This window comes from Microcebus murinus, chromosome 11, assembly GCF_040939455.1.
Source record: "Microcebus murinus isolate Inina chromosome 11, M.murinus_Inina_mat1.0, whole genome shotgun sequence".
Lineage (NCBI taxonomy): Eukaryota > Metazoa > Chordata > Mammalia > Primates > Cheirogaleidae > Microcebus > Microcebus murinus.
In genome coordinates, this window is record NC_134114.1 from 7,945,809 (window position 1) to 7,966,251 (window position 20,443).

The window sequence follows — 20,443 nt, forward strand, 5'->3', positions numbered from 1 at the left end:
ATGTGAGCTGTTTGCTTATTTTCCAGGTATTGAAACAGTAGCGTGGTTCTAAGTCAGAGCTACTCAAGAAGCCAAGCTCAGAGGAGGGCTGCTGCCTCCTTAGCCTTATGACCACACTCTCTGGTCACCCACGCCCTTCTAGTATCTTATACCAAGCCTGCTGCATGGTGCGGCCTCAGTAAACACCTGGTGTCTACCTGTATATTCACCGTGTCCTGACTCCTGAAGTCCAGTCTACGTTTGCAATTCCTCCTTTACGTCTTGAAACAGGGTACTTCATCTTATTACGCTCAACAAAAGGCTTTGAGGAAAATCACTGCTTTTCTTAATTAGGTAGGTTCTGAGATGGAATTTAGCAGCCACTCAGGTTAGTGTTAGCTTATAATAATGAAGCCTATTACTCTTCTCGGACACGCAGACTGACTGGTGACTAGAACTCAGCTTGATGGAAATTCTCGGGCAACATTTTCACATTTCAGCCTTTTTTTTTTTTTTTTAACATAGCAATAGCACCTCAAAACAGCTTGGCAGCATAAGAAATTATTTTTAAATCTCTGGAAAAGTACAAGATTAAAAGGAGCAAGAGTTGCATAAACATTTCTAAGAAAAATAATTACTAGTAAAAGTTGCAGGCTTTTTTTTTTTTTAAATCACATAATAACCTCTTTAATGCTCCAGTTGTCCCTTTTCTCTGTACTTGATTTTCCAATTAATGCGGAAGAAAGCCACCAGAGATGAGTTAGTAAACTTAAAACCAGTCTTAAATATCTGGGAAGGAAAAAAGAGAGCTCTGCAAATGCAGAGAAGGAAATTGGCATCTGACACTATGCCCTTATTTTCATATCTGGAGAACACTTGGATCAAAACATGAAAAATATAAAACTTCAGGATTAGGGTAATGTGGATGGTAAAGTCATATGTCATTAGACATTTCCAAAAGGACAATTAAATGTTTTATAAATTCTGCAAGTAAATAGGCCTTTCCATATGTAAAGTAAAACCAGTCAGTCCTCTGCAACTTTGCTGTAAACTGATAATTAGACCACTCACTGATGGTCAGACTGCAGATGGGTAGGATTATGGGTTTGAGGAGTGTGGATAGGTTACAGGCAACCCCAGAATCAGTAAGTTTCATTTATAGAGGGGTCTGGGTTGCAGTCTATGTGGATCCACCGGCTTCCATGTCAAGACAGCCTCAGGGCTGAATCCTGGCCGGGCCACTGACTTGCTACATATCACTGGGCTGGAAAATATCCCTAAGCCTTGCTTTCTTCATCCATGTGATAGGCACAGGAATGCCAACCTACAAGTGTTGTGACTTAAACCTGATGTGAAGCACGTGGTAAGTGCCCAGCAGGGAATAGGAGCTCAATTGGTAAGCACAGCCTCCTGACAGAGAGCCAGCGACCTGGGACAGCCACTAGCTGGAATGTTGGCTCTGCCACTTATTCACTGCAGGGCCTTGGGAAAGCCACTTAACTCTCCGAGCTACTGAAGAGGGAGTAGTAATTTAGAATGGGGACAATAATCAATAGCCAACTCTGAGATAGGCATGCTAACAAATAGAGTATTTGCAAGGATCAAATGAATTAATACAAACAGAGCACTTAGAACAGGAACAGGCTCAATGCACTGTATAAGAGCAATGATTATTAATTTTTAAATTAATTAATTATTATTATTTTTTTGTAGAGACAGGATCTTACTATGTTGCCCAGGCTGGACTTAAACTCCTGGCCTCAAGAGATCCTCCTGCCTTGGCCTCCCAAAGGCCTCCCAAAGGATTACAGGTATGAGCCACCACGCCTGGACTGATGGTTATTATTCACTGTGAACATTCAGTCAGCCCACCAGAAAAATAGGGAGGGCATGGTGGTGGAAGTCAACTACTACACAGAGTACCAGACCTGATGCAGGGTTTCAGAAGGAGTTGTGTTAGCAACTTACATCAATAGCTTAAGACTGTACACAGGCTTGCTCTGCTTGGTAAATGCTATGTCTGGTAGCTTAACCCCCAGTAGTAAAGAGCCAGGCCGAAGTCAAGAGGACAACAGCCCAGGCACCCACTGGGAACATATATAGCAATTTGGCTGCAGGGAACAAGAACAACAGCAAAAACCTTGCTCGTGTGTTTTGCAAACTATATCCTATAGTCAGCCTGCTTCAAAAAATTGGCTCTATAGAGACAGAGAACAAATCCTTAAGGTGAATAAGATGCTACAATCTAAAGTGCTGGAGTGTTCAATCTTTTCTTTTGCAACTGTTTATCCTCTGGCATATTTATTTAAATTGCTCATCTTCTATAGATGCTGCATTTCATCTCATGAAAAAAAAATCAATAGAAACAGAACTAGTGGGCTGTTCTGTCCTTATTTCTAACCATGCTAATAAAATGCTATTTCTCAATGTATTGACACTGCGTTAGGCAGGGAAATAGCTATTTGTACCTCTTAAACTCACACAGAAAGGCATGCATTCCATTAACTTTCTAGGATTCTTTTTTTTTTCAGGCAAGGCTTTCTCTCTAGTCTTCTTTCTTCCTTCTTTAGAAAACAGTTGGCTGTGAATAAGCGCAGTGACACCCCAGGTTTCCTAGAGGAAAATTACTACAGGTCCACATGCTCTTATCCTCAATTCCAAATTCAAGAATGTTCTGAAAACTGCAAGCTTCCTTAAAACTTAACCTGAACTGACACAAGTCTCTAAACTTAAAACATTTATTTCACTTGGTTTCAACAGCACATACAGATTACAATATGCTGCCTGAGACTCCGCTGGGGTGCTGCATGGTATGTGCATTGTTATTCTTCTAAAATCTGCATTCTCCTCCTAAAACTCTAAAATTTCTGAATTCCAAAGTAAATTGGGCCCCAAGGCTTTGAAATACAGGATTGTGGACCTGTAGGAAAGTGACTGATACTGTTTTGTTCCAAACACAGCTTCATGAATATAGTCAGTGGGAAAAATAATTCTAGAATTTTCTTTAAAACACCCTCTTTTAAAACCAGAACTTGGACCAAGCCTTCACATTGCTGATCTCATGATTAAAGATGGAGAATAATCACTCAGAAATTTCACCCAAAGTGTTGTCCTCCCCTCGAGAGGCTGTTCCATACTCATTCCATATGAGGTTTTCATGGAAAATTTCCAATTTGGGAATTTTCCCAATAGAGGACATATGCGAGCAGACGTGTAAGGTTGCCAAGAACATGCACCCCTCCTCACATGGGTGTATGCTTTTGGGAGCGAGCGACTCTTTTGGAAGCCTGGCCTGCGCTGGACTCCATTAGACCTGGGTTTCAAATTCCTGCTCCATTAACTAGCAAGTTTATAACCTCTGTGGGGTTCCATTTCCTCATGTGTAAGTCAGAGAAAATACCATCTACTACTCAGGACTGCTGGAATGAAACAAAATAAAATCATAGGCCTAATGCACAGAAATAAGGTTTAGCTTCTTTCCACTCCCTCTGTCCCTTTCCACGGTTTCTTTCCTCCTCTGAGCAAGACATTACTTGGAAGGCTTAGAGTTCACTTTCTTCTTGTGGACAAATTTTAGGTGCATGCATTTGCGGTCTCTGCTTGTGTATCACATAAGGTAGATGGAAATGGATTTGGATTGAGGTCCTTGAACCAAAATCAAATTCAGAAAATTCAAGGAAAATAGGTATTGAACAGAGAGGAGTAGACTGCAGGGAGATCCCTGTCCAGGACCCAGGAGGCTGGGGGCAGAGATATCATTTAAGGAACCCTGGTCAGTCATAAGGGTTTGGCCCCACTGACTCTAGATTTGACTGACAAACTGAACCAGGGAAGCCCCAATGCTTGTGATGCTTGCACATGGTTCTTAAATCAAAAGTTCTACACCCCAGCTGCACAGATGGTCAGGCCCACCCCTGAGAGTCAGCTAGTGTGGCCGTTCTTAGGAGTCTAGGTGATTTCAGTATTGAAGTCCAAGTTTCCAAGTACTACCCACAGATGATTAGTAGATGGTGAGTGTGCGCTTCTCTAAAATGACAATAAAAACCTAGAGCGCAAAAGACCAGCAGTTGCAAGAATTCACCTATTTCCTCCACTCTGGAAGACTGGCCTAGGGGAGAGGGTTGGTGACGGCTACGTGCGCCATCATGATCTGCTCCTGCTCCGCACAGCCCCTGGCTTCCAGGAAGGAAGTAGCACGGGTGAAACCACGGGCACGAGGGCAGGCGGAGGTAGCCTTTACCTGCCAGGCTGGATGTGACTCCCCCGCACTGCAGCGTGCAGACGGACGGGGCACCGGCCCCAGGCACAGGGTCTGGGTAGGGAGGAGGGCACTGTAGATGCTCTCTCACCCCTGGGAACAAAACCCCCACCTCAACTGATTGGGAAAGGAAAAACACACAGCACAGGGCCCCGCGTGGCCAGGAGTTATCAGGAGCACAGAACAAACATTAATATTTAACTGAGTAATGCTATTTGTGAAACATGCTGAAGAGTCACTGGAATTGTCTCACCTGGGGCTTTCCCATTCTTGGTCATCCTTGTCTTTCTCTTCTTTGGTGTCTCCAGTATGTGGGTGTTTCTGCACAATTCGCATTCCACCAGCCTTCACTGAAATGCAAACAGGGAAAGGTGTGATTCATGCAGAAACGGAACCGCCTGTGGATGGGGGAACTGGCTGGGAAGATTTTGGTTGCCCAACAGCCATGAATGAGCTAGTCCAGAGAGTCTGGCGGTGACAATTATTAACTGGGAAGGTTAGTGTTTGGGGGAGATTCAACACGACACAGCACTCAATGCTGTCTCTTACTCCACAGCCACTTGGAAACTTTCCATGGCTCTTGTTGTCTTTGATGGTCACCTTGCAAGTATTTTGTAAGAGCAGTAGCATAACCAGAGTATAAACCGTGTGAAGAAGTGGCTGCCTGCTTTAGGTCCTGCACATGGTCTTGACACAAGCACTCACTTAAACCCTGCCCTGTGTGTGGCATTTATTTTCTCAAATAACAAGGATGCTTTGGATGGGATGAAATAATGATGGGTGACACCGGACAGCTACCGTGCTTCATAAAGGCCAGGCCAGCGGCAGCAGAGACTCCTGCAGGAGCCTTGCTCAAACTATGTTGTGAAACCCTCCTGCTGGCAGATGTTAATTCAGTTTTTTAAAACAGCTTTATTGATATATTAATATAATTCATGTACAATACAATTAACCTATTTAAACTGTGCAATTAAATGGCATCAAGTGTACTGAGGAGTTGTACAACCAGTGCCACAACCAATTCTGGAACATTTTTATCACCCCAAACAGAAACCCCACATCCATTAGCAGTCGCTCTCCACGGCCTTCTTCCCCAGCTCCTGGCAAAGTCACCTGGATCTGCCTCTTCTGGACATTTGATAGTTGTGGAATTATAAAATACGTGGCTTTTGGTGACTTTCTTTCTTTCTTTTTTTTTTTTTTCTTTTGAGACAGAGTCTCACTCTGTTGCCCAGGCTAGAGTGCCGTGGCGTCAGCCTAGCTCACAGCAACCTCAAACTCCTGGGCTCAAGCAATCCTCCTGCCTCAGCCTCCCGAGTAGCTGGGACTATAGGCAGGAGCCACCATGCCTGGCTAATTTTTTCTATATATATATTTTTAGTTGGCCAATTAATTTGTTTCTATTTAGTAGAGACGGGGTCTTGCTCTTGCTCAGGCTTGTTTTGAACTCCTGACCTTGAGTAATCCGCCCACCTTGGCCTCCCAGAGTGCTAGGATTACAGGCGTGAGCCACCATGCCTGGCCTGGTGACTTTCATTTAGCATGTTTTCAAGGTTCATCCATGTCGTAGCATGTATTTCATTCCTTCTATTGCTGAATAATATTCCATTGCATAAATAGACCACATTTCATCTATCCATTCATAAGTTGGTGGACGTTTGGTTTGTTTCCACATTTTTGGCTATTATGAGTAACATGGTTATGAACAACTTGCAGACACGTTTTCGTGGCAACAAATGTTTTCATTTCCTTGGGTCCCTATCTAGGAGTGCAACTGATGGGTCGATAGTAACTCTGTATTTACCCTTTTGAAGAACTACTGAACTGGTTTCCAAAACTGTGGCGCAATTTTACATTCCTGCTAGCTAGGAGGGTTCCAACTTCTCCCCATGCTCACTCACACTTGCAGTTGTCTGTCTTTCAATTACTTCCCTCCTAGTGGGTATGAAGTGGTGTCTTATTGCAGTTTGATTTGCATTTCCCTACTAGCTTATAACTTAATACCATATTGCAATGTGGGGATCCTAGGATCTAATAAGAGAAATGCTAGGTTGAAAAAAATGAAATAGGTTTCCTCAAGAAAGATTTTTGGCCTTTCGTGTGCTAACATGCATTATGAAGATTTATGGGGGCACACAGCATGCAGTCTCTCCCAAATGCATGGGACCCTCTTTTTTATTCCCAGTAATACTAGTTATCCTCCTTTACGACTAGAATGTTCCATGGAATAGAATCTGGGAATGCTGGCTCTACACCCCAAAAGCCAGCCTTATGTGGTGGTCACCAGCACATGTTTTGGAGTCAGCAAGTTCCTCGACATCCTCAGCTACGTGGTCTCAGACAAGCCACTCAGATTCCCATAGATTCATTGCTTCATCTACATTAAGGGGATAAACTTCCCAAGATGGAGCCATTTAAACGGGGCCCGAGAGGTGTTCAGTGGAGTCCTGGCACAGACGAGCCCGTGCTGGAAAGAAAGTAGAGCCGTGCCCATTGCAGTCACCACCGCCGCCCGAGGCTCTCGTGCAGGCCTCCTTGAGCCCCACCCCTCAGGACAGCTCCTCTGAGTCACCTGCCACGAGACAGCTCGAATCGAATTGCACGATGCAGTCAACGTGTCACTCCATGTTTTCTGGTGTTTCCAATCTGGGCGGACCCTGCTGAGTCACAAAAGTCCAGGACAAGTTTCTTTATGACGCTGATGAGTAAGAAGGCCAAAAGGAACAGCAGCTCCGGCTCCCACGCTTCCCATTTATTAGTCTTTGATTTCCCTGGAAGACTTTGCCAGCCCCTGACTTCAGGACCAACGGTGCTCTAGCAGCTGCCCATTAGAACTGGGCAACACAGTAAGCAAGGAAAATAAAGGGCTGCATCTAAACAGTGCACCTGCTGGTCTGGCTTTGGAACCAAAATCTCCCTGTTGTCCCCACCTCTTTTCAACAAAGGGGACATTCTACTATGGAAAGAAAGAAATATTAATAGAATCCTGTTCAGTAATCTCCTCAAAAATCTGCTTTATATCCTATCAGCTGATTTTTAATCATTTTTGTTTTCATTTCTAGAGCTTATCGTTTTTTTGTCTCAAATTCATCAGGTCTTTGAATGAATCTTACCCTTATGTTTTCAATTCCTTTATGTATTTAATCATTTTAGGCATCCTTGTCTTACTGTTGTATATCCAATTATTATGTTTTCTGAAGTCCTTGGGAGTCTAATCCTGCTGTTTGTTTTGTCTGCTGACTCCTGCTCTTGTGCTGGGTGACTGTGGATTATGAGCTTGTCTTTGCCAGGCTTTCCCAGCCAGGATCCTGTGGGGCCTGCGGTGTAGACAGCAACCCTTTGGAGAGATGCTGTGTGTATTTCTGTCAGACCTGGAGCAAAGATGTCTCCAAATCCTTTTCATGGCAGATTTTTCAGAATAGAAATTGTCAGACCAAATAGCATGAATCTGAACTCAACTCACATAAAAGCAGGCCTGTGTTTAAAAATTCTCCAGGAAACTCTTTTCCACACCTGGAGCGGGGCTGATGCAGCCCTGCCTCCCTCCATCCCAGGGCTCTGGGCAGGTCTCCCTTCCCCCACCTTTCCCCAGGGTTAGGCTTTTAAGAATCCAGATTTCCACTGGGGTCACAGGCGCTGTCCCCTGCCTCGTGTGGGCTCCAGTCTCGTAACTGTCCGAATTTCAGTTCCTTCCTTGTTTTTGGTCCCCTGGGACTTCCCTAAGTTTGAGTGCAGATTAAAAAATAAAGAAGAAGGAGAAGAAAGAAAGTGCCACCATTTGCAGACAGCTATTTTTTTTTTTATCTAAGATTTCCCAGGCTGTCTAGTCTGCCACAGGATCAGAAATGGAAGTCAAACATAAAATTCTGTGCTAGTTAAGATAATTTTCCAATCTCTTTGTGAATGTTTTTGAGCAAAAAGTGAGCCTAGAAGAATTGTCCCACTAAGTATTTTTCTTAAATTCATTTCCCTCCTTCCCCCCTCTATTTCAGCACCATTAGAAAGCGACCAAAGATGCTGTGATGGGCTGCGTTGTGTCCCCACAAAATTCATATGTTGACGTTCTAACCCCCACACCTTTGGATTGTGACTGGATTTGGAGACAGGGCCTTTAGAGGTAATGAAGTTAAAATGAGGTCGTTAGGGTAGGGCTCTAAGACAATACGACTAGTGTCCTTATAAGAGGAGGAAACACCAGGGATGTGGGCACACACGAAAAACAGCTGTGCAAGGACACAGCAAGAGGGTGCCATCTGCAAGCCAGGAGAGAGGCCCTGGGAGAAAGCAGAACTGCCACACCGTGCTCTTGGACTTCCAGCCTCCATAACTGTGAAAAATAAACGTCTGCTGTTTAAGCTACCTGGTCTGATGTATTTTGTTATGGCAGCTCTAACAAATGAATGCAGATGCTCATATAAAAATGATATCTGAATCATTTCAATCTGGCAGACATAACATTTTTTATTTATTTATTAATTATAATTTTTTTTGCATAGACACAAAACTTTTAAACTGTAACTCACAGATGTGTTCTATAAACTGACTAAAGGTAAAAAGGGCTGTGCAACTAACTACAAAGAAAACTGATGATGAATGTCAAGTTGACATTTGAAATGATCAAGTCTTCTGAAACTCTCAAACCAGCCTGTCCACTCCTCCATTGGAATAAGCACACGGTGTCAGGGCTCAGTCACCTGGCATTAGCACTTGCATTTAATTTAGTGTCTGAAAACAATTAATTCCATCAATCCCTCTCACTATGTTTGGTGATTAATGCAGCAATAAAAAGTGGCAATAATAATAATAACTCAAGGCTGAGACAGATTCATTGTAACTTGCAATACTGCCAAAAAATATGACAGCACATATTTATCGTGACTGTTGTCTCATTGTCTCTAGAACTTTTCATTTGTAAAACTGCAAAGGCAGAATTACTTTTGCAGAGATCTTTGCAGAATTTTTAAATCTAAATATTTTTATGAGAGATATTAGGAAAAAATTCAGATTTCTGTGGTGTTATTCAAATGAGAGCTTCAAATTTAAAGAATAAGAAGATTCGTCTTAGCAGAAGTGCTATGTAGAGGTCCAGAACACAGATCTTGGAGCCAGACCCTTGGTTTCAACTCCTAGCCCTGCCCGTGTGTGTGCCTGTGTGTGTACATGCACCCGTGTGTGTGTGTGTGTGCGCGCACGCGCACGTGTGTACATGCACCTGTGTGTTCATGCATGTATCTAGGCAAGCTGCTGAAGCTGTGCCTCAGTTTCCTCCACATGTGAAGAAAGAATGGCATTGTTCCTCTCTCTATAGGACAGTTGAGGATTAAATGAGTTAGTGCACGTGAAACACCTCCACCACTGGCACATGGGGCGCGCTCACCTGTTAGCTAGTCCTATTAAACAGGTTCTAAAAAGTAGCATTTAGCCCTTAGAGAGATCTCCGTAGTCTTCAAAGCCTTTATCATTTTGCCACCGCAGTCTCCTCACACAGCACTGACCTCCGGGCTGCTGACAAAGGAGGGAGGTGCCCTGTGAAGTGCTTGCTCACCGCAGTGCTAGCCACCACCAGAACGGCCATCACTGCATCACTGGCTAAGGCAGGAAGCTTTCAGAGAACCACAGGTCCTGGCAAGTTCTCCAACTTTTGCTCTTCTCTGTCACTGCTCTGTACCAGGCACTGCTCTAACCACAGGTCATGCATCCTCCCGCTGTAGGGCGGCCCTTGGGAGTAGATTCTGAAGCACCAAGAGGGGGAAGCTGGTTGCCCCAAATGGCGCAGGTGGCAGGGCTGGGTTCGACCCTGAATCAGATGCAGGCCTTTCTTTGCTTGGACTGCTTTCAGGAAGCAGAGTATCATGGCTTCTGAGTCATACAAAGTAACGGCCTAGAGACAGGGCCTAGACAAAGGAAGATGGTGAGTTTGGAAGGAAAAGCTCTCCGCAGAGCAGATGCATGCCTAAACAGTAAAGGGGGTGCAGGAAGCTTCATCCGAGGCCGGACTTCAGCGGGTGGGCAAACACTGAGGAAGCAAATGACTACAGGACCCCTGGTCCAAGCTCCCACCCCTCAGGTGTCAGGGAAGAGGGAGTCACTGGCAGCTTGCTGTACCACTGAACAGCAGGCTAGAAAACTCTATGGTGGGTAGGTGGAAGGAGGACACTGTCAGAACTCCATGAACCAGGGTACAGTTTCCAGCGGGGATCTAGGAACGGCTATTAATTCAAATGTCCCAAAGCATCCACTGCAGGTATTGGAGCATGACTTGCAGGTGTATGCTACCTTTGTTCCTGCCTGAGAAGAGCTATTGAAATATTACTCAAAGGGAAGTTCATCCACCTAAAAGAAGGAAAGAACGGTTCCGAGGACTATTCTGGTGGGAAGAACAAAGGAAAACAAAACGGCAAACAACCAGCGCTGATGGTGAGGATTAAACCTGGATCTCAGGTAGAGCAAAGTGGTGGCAGGTGAGTAAAGGGAGAATGGATTGGACACACCCTGGGGTCTTTTGAGATTAGGTGGCTATAAGTTCCTGATGGGAACAGGGCAAGGGAATATGGTTTATCCGTTAAGAGACATGGCTCCACCAGAAGAGGAGGATTACTTGGCAAGCAGCAACTCCCGTCTACGGAAACTCACACAAAGGCGGACGCCCTGTAAACACAGGGGAGAGGATAAATGTGCGAGAGGCAGTGAGAACATGTGTGGAGACTAGCCTGACAACAGCCACGAGTTATGGAGGATCCCAAAGTGAACTCTGCCCCAGACTGCCTGGAGTCCTGACGGGCTTTCAGGTGTGTACCCATGGGGGGAAGGAACGGTTTGTGCTGAAAAGTGAGCCCTTGATACATTCCTGAACTTGCACCCCTGACGGCTTCACCTCAGAACCACAGACTGTGAAGGGGACAGCCCCTAATTATGTGGGGCAACCCTACTCAAGAGATGGAAATGAGGATCAGAGACTTAACGTAGCCCCAGGGCCGTGGAGTTATTACTCAGAACTAGTAAGGCTGGGTTCTATCTTGAACAGCAAAGTGTGCTCCATTCCATGACATAGCTTGGACCCCAACAATAAACCGCATGGTAAAGAGGCCAGGAGGCACCCTGATGGACAGCTGCTGGCTGGGCCCTTCAAGCTGAGCAGTGCAGGGGCAGCTCCACGGGCATCCTCGAGTGTAAGGAGGCTGATTTTTAATAATTCCAGGGTAAGTAGGATCTGCTGCCAGGAGGTAGGTGCTTTGGAGACCCTGGCACTGGGGACTGGTTGAGGTGGGGAGTAGGCAGGTGTTCACCAATCCCACTCCCAGCCTCCCCTGTAGTGGGATCAGGGCCGTGTACCTGGGTTCTGGTCAATAGTGTGAGGAAAAGGGACTGCAGAAGGCACCACAGTGCCCCCACCCCTGGAACCTCTGAACACACCAGGTTACACAGCAGGGGGAATGAGGTGTAGATAGAATTAAGGTTGCTAATCATCTGACTTTAAAATAAAGAGATTATTCTGGATTATCCAGATGGGCCCATGTAATCTCAAGGGTCTTTAAATATGAAAGAGGGAGGCAGGAGAGTCAGAGCCCAAGTGTGCAATGTGAGAAGGACATGAGAAGGATGTGACCAGACACTGCTACCTTTGGAGACGGAGGAAGTGACCACAAACCAAGGAATGTGGGCAGACTCTAAATGCTGGAAAAGGCAAGAGAGTGGATTTTCCCCTAGAGCCTCCAGAAGGAACCAGCCCTGCCAACGCCTTGATTTTAGCCCAGTGAGACCCATTCTGGACTTCTTACCTCCAGAACTATGAGATAATAAAATTGCATTGTCTTAAGCCATTAAGCTTATTGTAATTTGCTGCAGCAGCCATAGGAAACTAATGGTAATGCATGCCACTCACAGGCTGCACCACCAAGTCCCTGGCACCATGACCTACATTTTGTCCCCTGTGCAGCAGCCATGCCTTGAAATGGCAGTGTGACACAGGAGGGGTCTGGCCTTCTGAATTGTTCCTTATAGGGCCACCTAGGAGAGAAACAGACCTTGATCTGTTTAGCCACTGAGACTTTGGGCTGTCTGTTACAAGTACCACTCTGTAACTAATCTCGTACTTTATACAAAAGTGAATATTTCCTATGTAAACAAAAAAGATTTCTGAAGTTGTGAAGGGGACAGCATTCACAAAGGGACACCTAAGACGCTAGAAGGAGTAGATCACCAAAGGTGGCTAGAGAACAGAGGTGAAATCTACAACTGTCTCATAAAAGCCACAAACCACCACAATGAGAAGTTTCTGAAGAAAATGCAGTCACCAAAGGGTCTTTTTTCCTTATGTTGGGAGCAAAAGCAGACCTTTCACTTGTACCCTTCAATCGCCAGTCATGGACTAGCTGACGCTGGGATTATGCTCAGCAAATCTATAACTATAATTAATACAAAAAAAGACAACTTAGTCTTCTGTCTCTAGCAACAGAACAGCCTAGATAATCTGAAAACTTTCCTGTATGAAGATAACAAAGAGAGAATTATCACCCACAATCTTTGAAATACATCTTTAGCTCCTGTCTGACTGATTGATCAATTAATATAACAGAGAACTGAATTACTTCAAAGTTGCTAAAAAAAAAAAGCAACATGGTCTATTTCCCATTTTACTTTCAATAAGTACAATTGTGTTTATATTTCCATTTGATTCCATTCTAGAGGGGATGTAAAGTCTACTTTTTAAAGAAAATTGTATGTGAAATTAGTAATATTCAAAGTGATCACCTATCAGATTTATGATAACTTGACTGACATATGGATTTTGCTCCCCTAGGAAACAGAGGGAAACAGGGCCAACAAAATGTATTTAACAAAGAGATTTTACCCACATTATTGCCACAATCTCGTGAAGACAGGCAGAAATGAGTAATAGCCTGGCTTATAATTATGTCCTCCTTTCTGCTGTGGAATGCTATTACTGCTGTTAGATGAAACAGAAAGAATCTCGCTAATTCTAACTTAGCTAATCTGTATTTGCAATAACTCTCATAAAACACGCAGTCTCACCCCATTTCTCTGCAAATATTTTGTAGTCAAGAGCAGTGGTGAGGTCTCAAACCATTAAGACTGGATCACTTTTACAGAGGACCGCAGACAACAGCACATTTGCCACGACAGGATGCAGCGCCATCCATCACTCATAAATAACAATATTTTGTATTTGCATAGCACCTTTCTTCACGCTCTCCAGAAGCCTTTACAAACTGCTTCATTAATCTCACACCTTGGGAGGAGGGACCTGACAAGTGATGGAGTCCTCTGTCAGGCTGCTGAGTTCCAAAGGCTGCAGGTTCCAAAAGGCAAAGAAAGGCCTTTCCAGCCCCTTCCCCTGGGTCCCTGGCTCAGAAGAGTTGGCAACAGATGCTCCAAAGGGTTCAAATGGTTTTTAAAATAGGACTGTCCTCAGTATTCCACTGATAAGGTGACTGCCTTAATGTTAAAAGTGCCAAGTGCTTAGAACTGTGCTGGCATACTGTAACACTCAAGATACTTCAGTTGCTGTAGCATCTCCACTCTGTCCTCCCAGAACTGGCTGAGACCACCTGCACCACTAGTGCACACTGGGAAGACCCCAGAGACGGGGAGGGCGCAGGCCTGCCATGTGTGGGGGAAATGAGAGGTGGGAGGAGGCCCTGGTGGGAAACTCACTCGTGGTGAGCTGCTTACTGAGCACTTCGTGCCAGGCACTGTGCCCGGCCCTAGGGATAAAGAATCAATAAGACCCAGCCCTGGAAGCAAAAGGAGAGGCGACAGGTGGAGGTAAGTGCCATAAGGAGCTCGGGAGTATCAGGGGAACATACAGGAGGGGATGTGGTCCAGACAGCAATAAAGAGAAAACACAAAAGAATATTAAGATAGTCAGAGTAAGAGAATTTTATTATTTCCGATTGAGGATTTAAGCACAAGCCTGTTATTCAATTTAAGCACTTAATGAAAGTGTTCTCAATGTTTTTAAGGCAGTTGTTTTGATTTATGAATGATGCTCTTGGCTATCCTTGATGATTATCTTTTATTATAGTGGGTTGCCTTGTTTTTTTTCTTTTCTTTTAACATCTACTCTGTAGAACTGCTTACTCTCTGGCAATATCAGACTAAACAAGTGAGCTTCCTGCCAAAAAAGGCTTTCACACAGGGTCCTCTGTAACACAGGGGGAAGCGCATCTGAGGGGTGCTGCTGAGTGGTGCCTCTAACTCTGGCCAAGTCTGACTGGCCTTGGAACATGCTGGATGCAATGACAGCCTCCCTATGGAGCTCTTGCTAGTTTCAGGGTCCCAAAGACTCAAGTTGCTGCCCTGAAGTCACTCAAGTTTACCTGTAGGATTAACTGCCCTGGAGGCTCTGATCCTGGAGAGGAAAGATGGAAGCAAGGCAGCTCTAGCACATCTGGCCCAAACCTCAAATTTCAAAAACAAGGAAAAGTGAGCCCTAGAGTAGTGTGAAGTGACGCCTCAAAACTTAGAACCCAAGTTCACTGCTACACCAGCACAAATGACTTGCCTCTTCTGGCCTTAGGCATGAATAAGTCATTTGATTTGTAATTCACAAAGCCTAGCTGTTTACTTTACAATTCAAAGAAAATCAGAGTCCAGCCAGAAATTTCTCCCAGGGGGTTAATATGTACAGTTTATACCTCTGATGTTAAAAATCTCCATATGGATATATCACTACATGCAATTTAATTACTGTACTTTGATTTGGTGTCATTCCAACAGATACACTTTAATGCAACTCCTGTTCCCCAGGGGATGGAGAGCTAGGACAGGCTGCTGCTGCGTGGTCCTGGAGACAGGCCTGCAGTGAGTACAAATAAAGGTGTTGTCTCCACCCTAGGGTGGGCAGGGCCTGGCTGAGTAGAATCAAAGATCAGTGTTATCCTTAAAGGAAGTCCCTTTAAGGTACTTTGTTTTTTAACCAATGCAACACAAAAGTCCCCAAAGCCTAATTTTCCTTATAGTAGAACAATTTTCCTAAAACCCCATGCCTCTTAAGTACTCTGGCATCAATTAGCCATGTTTTTTCCCCTGTTGCCAATTAGTTTGGTTGTTGAAAGCCTCCATCACCAGTGAAAAATATTGGCGATTCAGGAATGCAACGTATTTAAAGAACTGCTCCTATTCACTGTGCTGAGGCAGAGAATTTGCCCCCTGCAGATGGAGGTAATGGGACTCTTCCCTGCAACAAGAAGATGGCACAAATGTGCCACACAAAGCAGCCACGTTTCTCTAAGGTCTCTGTTACTAAAAGACAGAGTTAATACACTAACGTGAGCAGCAAAGACCAAAGAACCCCACACATCCAGGTAACTTGGTCTCTGGCACCCAAGGCCTCTGAGCTTCTCACCAGGACCCTTCCATATGGATCCAGCGTCACAGGGAAGGAGAACACAAGTGGAAATCGTGGTCCCGTCTGGGCAGAGTCCAAAGTGCAAACGGGGACTGAGCCCAGGGAGGGGGAGGCGGCGAAAAACATAAAGGCTGCTTGGATTCCCGTTCTCAGAGAGATGGTTCTTTCCTAGATTTAACTTCCTTGCCGCAGAAGTTTAGGATTTGCTTAAGAAACGAAGAAGCACGTCTAAGAAACATCTGGATGCTAAGGGAACCGCGGGTAGAAAGAAAGAAGTCATACTGAGTGATGCATGATAAAAATTACTTTTCCGCTCCCTTGGTTCCTCTGTCAATATGAAATGCTGCCGGCCTATAATTGATCATCACCGCGATATTAAGCACACCGGCTTTTAACTGTTTCTGTTACTTTTTTAAAGACTTGCACATTCTCACTGAGTATGAACCGCCAAAAGTTGTTTTTAAAAAAGTTGAGCAACAGGGCGGGCTTCCCCGAGTCCCCGTGATCCGCACGCAGCTCCCACCCGCACGCCGCGCCCCGCACTCGGGACGCAGGCGCGGCCTCCCGCGCGGGACGGGACGGAGCCGACCCCCAGCCCGGCGGGCGGGCGCGACCGGGCCGCCGCGGCTCCCGTGCGGTGACGTGGCGGGTCCCGCAGGGGTCGCGGCAGACCGAGCGCCTGCGGGACCGAGGCGGCCCCTGCGCGCCGCCGTCAGGGCACCAGGACCCCGTCCCGGGCCCCCCCGCGGAGCCCCGCCCGGCGCCCCAGCCCCCGCGGCCGCGGGTTCGAGCCCGCCCTCGGCCCCGCGCGAAGACAGAAAGTGCGAACGAGTCAGTACCGGCCGGCAGGTGTCCAGCTCTCGTCTCCACTTTCTCTTTGGGAGGCGAAGACATGGTGCGTCTGGGCTCGGAGGGACCGGGACGCGGCGGCACGGCTCTCGGGCCCGGCGGGAGTGCGCGTGCGAGCGCGCGTGTGAGCGCCGGGGAGGGTGCGAGCGAGCGGCGCGCGCGCGCGCGTGTGTGTGTAGAGCGCCGGGGCCGCGCAGGTCGATGAGCCGCCGCCGTCGCTGGGGAAGGGGGCGTAGCCGCCGCGCGCCAACGTGGCGCGGCCCGGCCCACCAGCGGCGTGCGCGTGACGTCACTGCTGCCCGCCCGCCCCGTCGGACTCGCGAGTCCCGGGAACGGAGCATGCGCAGTCGGCAGCGCCACGTAGAGTCTGTGGCGGAGGTCCGAGACAGGGGACAAGAACGAGGGCTGGCAGCTTGGGGTTAGAAGAGGCGGGGTCCGGGCAGGCAGTGGGCATGGGGAGGCGTAGGAGGTTAGAAGGGGCCCAGCATGAGATTGGCTCATGCCCGGAACGCGCTCAGCCGAGCCCCCCGTCAGACGGTGACGGCGGTGCGGGGTGGCGGGGTGTCGGCGGGAAGGGGCCGCCTGCTGAGTGTCCTCGCCCCTGTCACCCTGCCGCGCCCGAGGAAGTGCGGAAACGAGGCCGCAGAGGGCAGCGAGCCGCGCCCCAGGAGAGCAGGGCTTTGCGAAACAGTGCTGAGGGCAGCGCTGGGAACCCCGGCCCGAGTTCCGGGACGGTGGCTTCAGTGCCCGTGCTCTCCGCCGGCGTCGTCCTGTGGCGGTGACACTTGACTCCAAAGCCCGCGTGGCTCTTGTGCTCCGCGTCGCCCCCTCTCGCCCTCCCCGGCGCTCTGCAGCGGCAGTCGTCAGTCGCCCCTTGCAGGATTAGGGTTCCAGAAATGCCCAATATGGTATCTTCAGAAAAGGAAACACCACCACCTCTCTAGTCGTACTCCTGCCTTTGACAACAAAACCGTTCAGAGAGGTTGGGCACCTCGCCCCTTCTCACTCCTTATCTGGTTTTCACCTAGCTCCGGGCTGGCTGACCCCAACCACGGCAAGTCCTTTTGGTGAGGTCACTCATGACCTTCTGTGTGCCAAATCGAGTGGTCATTCTTCTACTTTCCTTTTACTTTCCTTTTACTTGACCTCTGAGCGGCATTTAATACAACTGGCCATTCTTCTCCCCCTTAGCTTTGGAGATGCCACATCACTGCCCTGCCGTCCAGGTCTTGGGCCACCCTGGCAGCTCACTCAGTTGGCCTGGCTGGCCCCTCTGCCTCTAGATTTCTAAACATTTCAGTATCCCAAGGCTCAGCATTGGCCCTCTACTCCATCCAGACTTTCCTTAGATGCTCACATGCAGCCTGATGCAGATGACTATCTTCCTTATGGCTATGGATGCCAAATCTCAAACCCATTTTTCTATCTCTGCCACTCCACTGAACTACAGCTTCACATCCCACCACCTCCTTGTCTTCTCCACCTTGATGTCTAAGTCAGTGCTGCCCAACTCTTTGTGCATGGTGGTGCACATAGAAATGCACATACCATATCTTGATCTTGTACTACCTCCCCGCCAACACACACACATTTTAACATCCTAATTGCAGGATAGCTGTTGGCCAGGCAACAGCCATGATATACTTGTCATTCTCTTGCATTCACATCAGAACTTGCGTGTGGGTGCTAACAACATAGAAGAAAATCCTGAAATCAGTAGTGGAGACAAGATCACACTCGGTCACCCAGGGTAGAGTTCAGTGGCTCATCATAGCTCATTGAAATCTCAAACTCCCGGGCTCAAGCAATCCTGCCTCAGCCTCCGGAGTTGGGACTACAGGTGGATCCCACCATATCTGGCTACTTTTTTTCTATTTTTTTGTGGAAATGAGGTCTCTATCTTGCTCAGGCTGGTTTTGAATTCCTGGCCTCAAGCAATCCTCCTGCCTTAGCCTCCCAAAATGCTAGGATTACAGGTGTGAGCCATCATGCCTGGCTAGTAGAGTACTCATTTTAAGAGACACTGCATCACTTACTCTTGATGGAACAGATTGAGAAAAATCTGCAGATAACTGACTTGTATTCTGAATGGAAAGTTTTAAGAATACCTAACCAATTACTTTTATGAATATTTTTCTTTTTGTATATGTGTAAAAGTGCTCCTTGATTAAAAACTCATGTCTTAATAAGTCTAAAAGAACTATTTCTCAGAAGTAAAAACTGAAAATTTTAGGTTGAAAGAAAACATTGTATCATAATTTAATTGGCACATTTTCCCCCTTACTGGTACATAAAGTTGCATGTTATAAGCAATGGCATCTTAAACTGAATCATACATGGTATTAGCAGGGAACCCTGGGGTTAACAAACAAAAGGAGCCTTCAGAGGAGGGAGCAAAGTTCTCTAGGGGCCCTGGTGGCCCCAAACACCACTGGGCTGTTCTGAGGCCTTTGCCTGTGACCTGTTCTCCAGCACTACTTTGATTGGGACACTCTGCTGTGATAGCCAAGTAGTAATTTCGCATGTTCAAAGCAGAACAACTGATTCACCCACCTACTCATAAATAGCTTCCCATCTAAAATAGAATCCAAGCCACTTGATACAGTGGGAGTAATCTGTCTACTCAATAGCATTCCTACTGAAGGAAATACTGTTATTGAAGAAGGTAATGAAATTAGCTTGAGAAAAAAATACTTCTATTTCAGCCTCCCTTGCAGCTAGGGGTGGTCAAATGACACAGTTCTAACCATTGAAATGTAAGCAGAAGTCTATTAGGGGGATTTCTGGGGAAATTTGGAATCTTAACATGAGGATCACCTTCCTTTTGGTGACTTCACTGTTTGTACCTCTTCGAATTCATATAGAAGGCAGGAGGTAGAACAATCATATTGCAACCATGAGAAAACTAAAGGCATGAAAGCCATATGCTAAAGGAGGCAGATCAGAAAGGTCAAGGCACATGAGACTTTGAGGGGCCCATGGAGACTCTTCAGAGCTGTGTACTCTTCCTCCAGACTTTTTGTTGTATGGAAAACAACCCACTATTAGATGAAGTCCCTGTGGTTGCTGTCTTTATGTGTGGCCTCCTGCAACCCCCAGCACATGTGGCTTTCCACACCCTGCCTGGTGCAGGTCCTCCCCAACTCTGAGCTCATCTGTCACGGCTCCTCTGGCCATACTGGCTTTGCTGGTGCTCCTCTAGTGGGACAAGCCAGTGCTGTCCCTTGGGCCTTAGCATTAGCCACTCCCGCCACTGGGAACCATCTACTCCAGATCCTTGTATGGTTGACTCTTCATTCTGGAGTCAGCTTTTCAAAGGGCCTACCTTGACCATCAAACCTGAAGAAGCCAGCCCTGGCACATGACTTTGTTTTACTTTTTTCGTAGCACTTCATCCTCATCTGAAATTTCTCATCTATCTGACTGCTTGTTTATTGTCTTTTTCCACTGACTAGAAAGTTATTCCATGAGGGGAGACACCTTGTCCATCTTGTCCACTGCTGTATTTCCAGCACCTATATCCATGGTGGGCAGTAGAGGCACTCAGTAGATATTTTCTACCTATAATTCTGGAACATCTAATTTCTCACAACTGTTACCTAGATGAAGAGTAGCCAATGAGAACTATGCAGAAAATGAAAAAAATGTACATAGTATCTAGATAGTACATGGCCATTCATCTTTTCTGACATTTACTTCCACTCATGAGCACTTTGTGCACACATGTGGTGTACACATGTGTGTGAGCATGTGTGTGTGTGTGTGTGTGTGTGTGTGTGTGTGTGTGTGCATAAATGGCTATGTGTAGCCCCACTAGTTCTTGATGCTGAGGACAAATGCCAGGCGTCACCCACTGGAAGCTTTCTATGCAGATGTGCATACATAGAAAGATACTTGAACTGTTAAATGAACAATCTTACTTGAATCTCACAATAATTCCAGGAATAAGGCAGCTTAACCCATTTTACCAAGAAAAACAAAAACAA

General features: G+C 46.5%; 1 protein-coding gene across 1 annotated transcript in view; it reads right to left on the bottom strand.

Annotated features, from left to right (window-relative positions):
- The window catches only part of DAP (death associated protein), a 64,782-nt gene extending 48,075 nt beyond the window's left edge, over positions 1 to 16,707 (bottom strand). The window contains exons 1-2 of the mRNA XM_012791148.3: positions 16,448 to 16,707; positions 4,491 to 4,587 (exon numbers count right to left, since the gene is read on the bottom strand). Of these exons, the coding sequence (XP_012646602.1) occupies positions 4,491 to 4,587; positions 16,448 to 16,502 (152 nt within the window). The 5' untranslated portion in view covers positions 16,503 to 16,707. The remainder of the gene's footprint in view (positions 1 to 4,490; positions 4,588 to 16,447) is intronic.
- Positions 16,708 to 20,443: the final 3,736 nt, after the last annotated feature.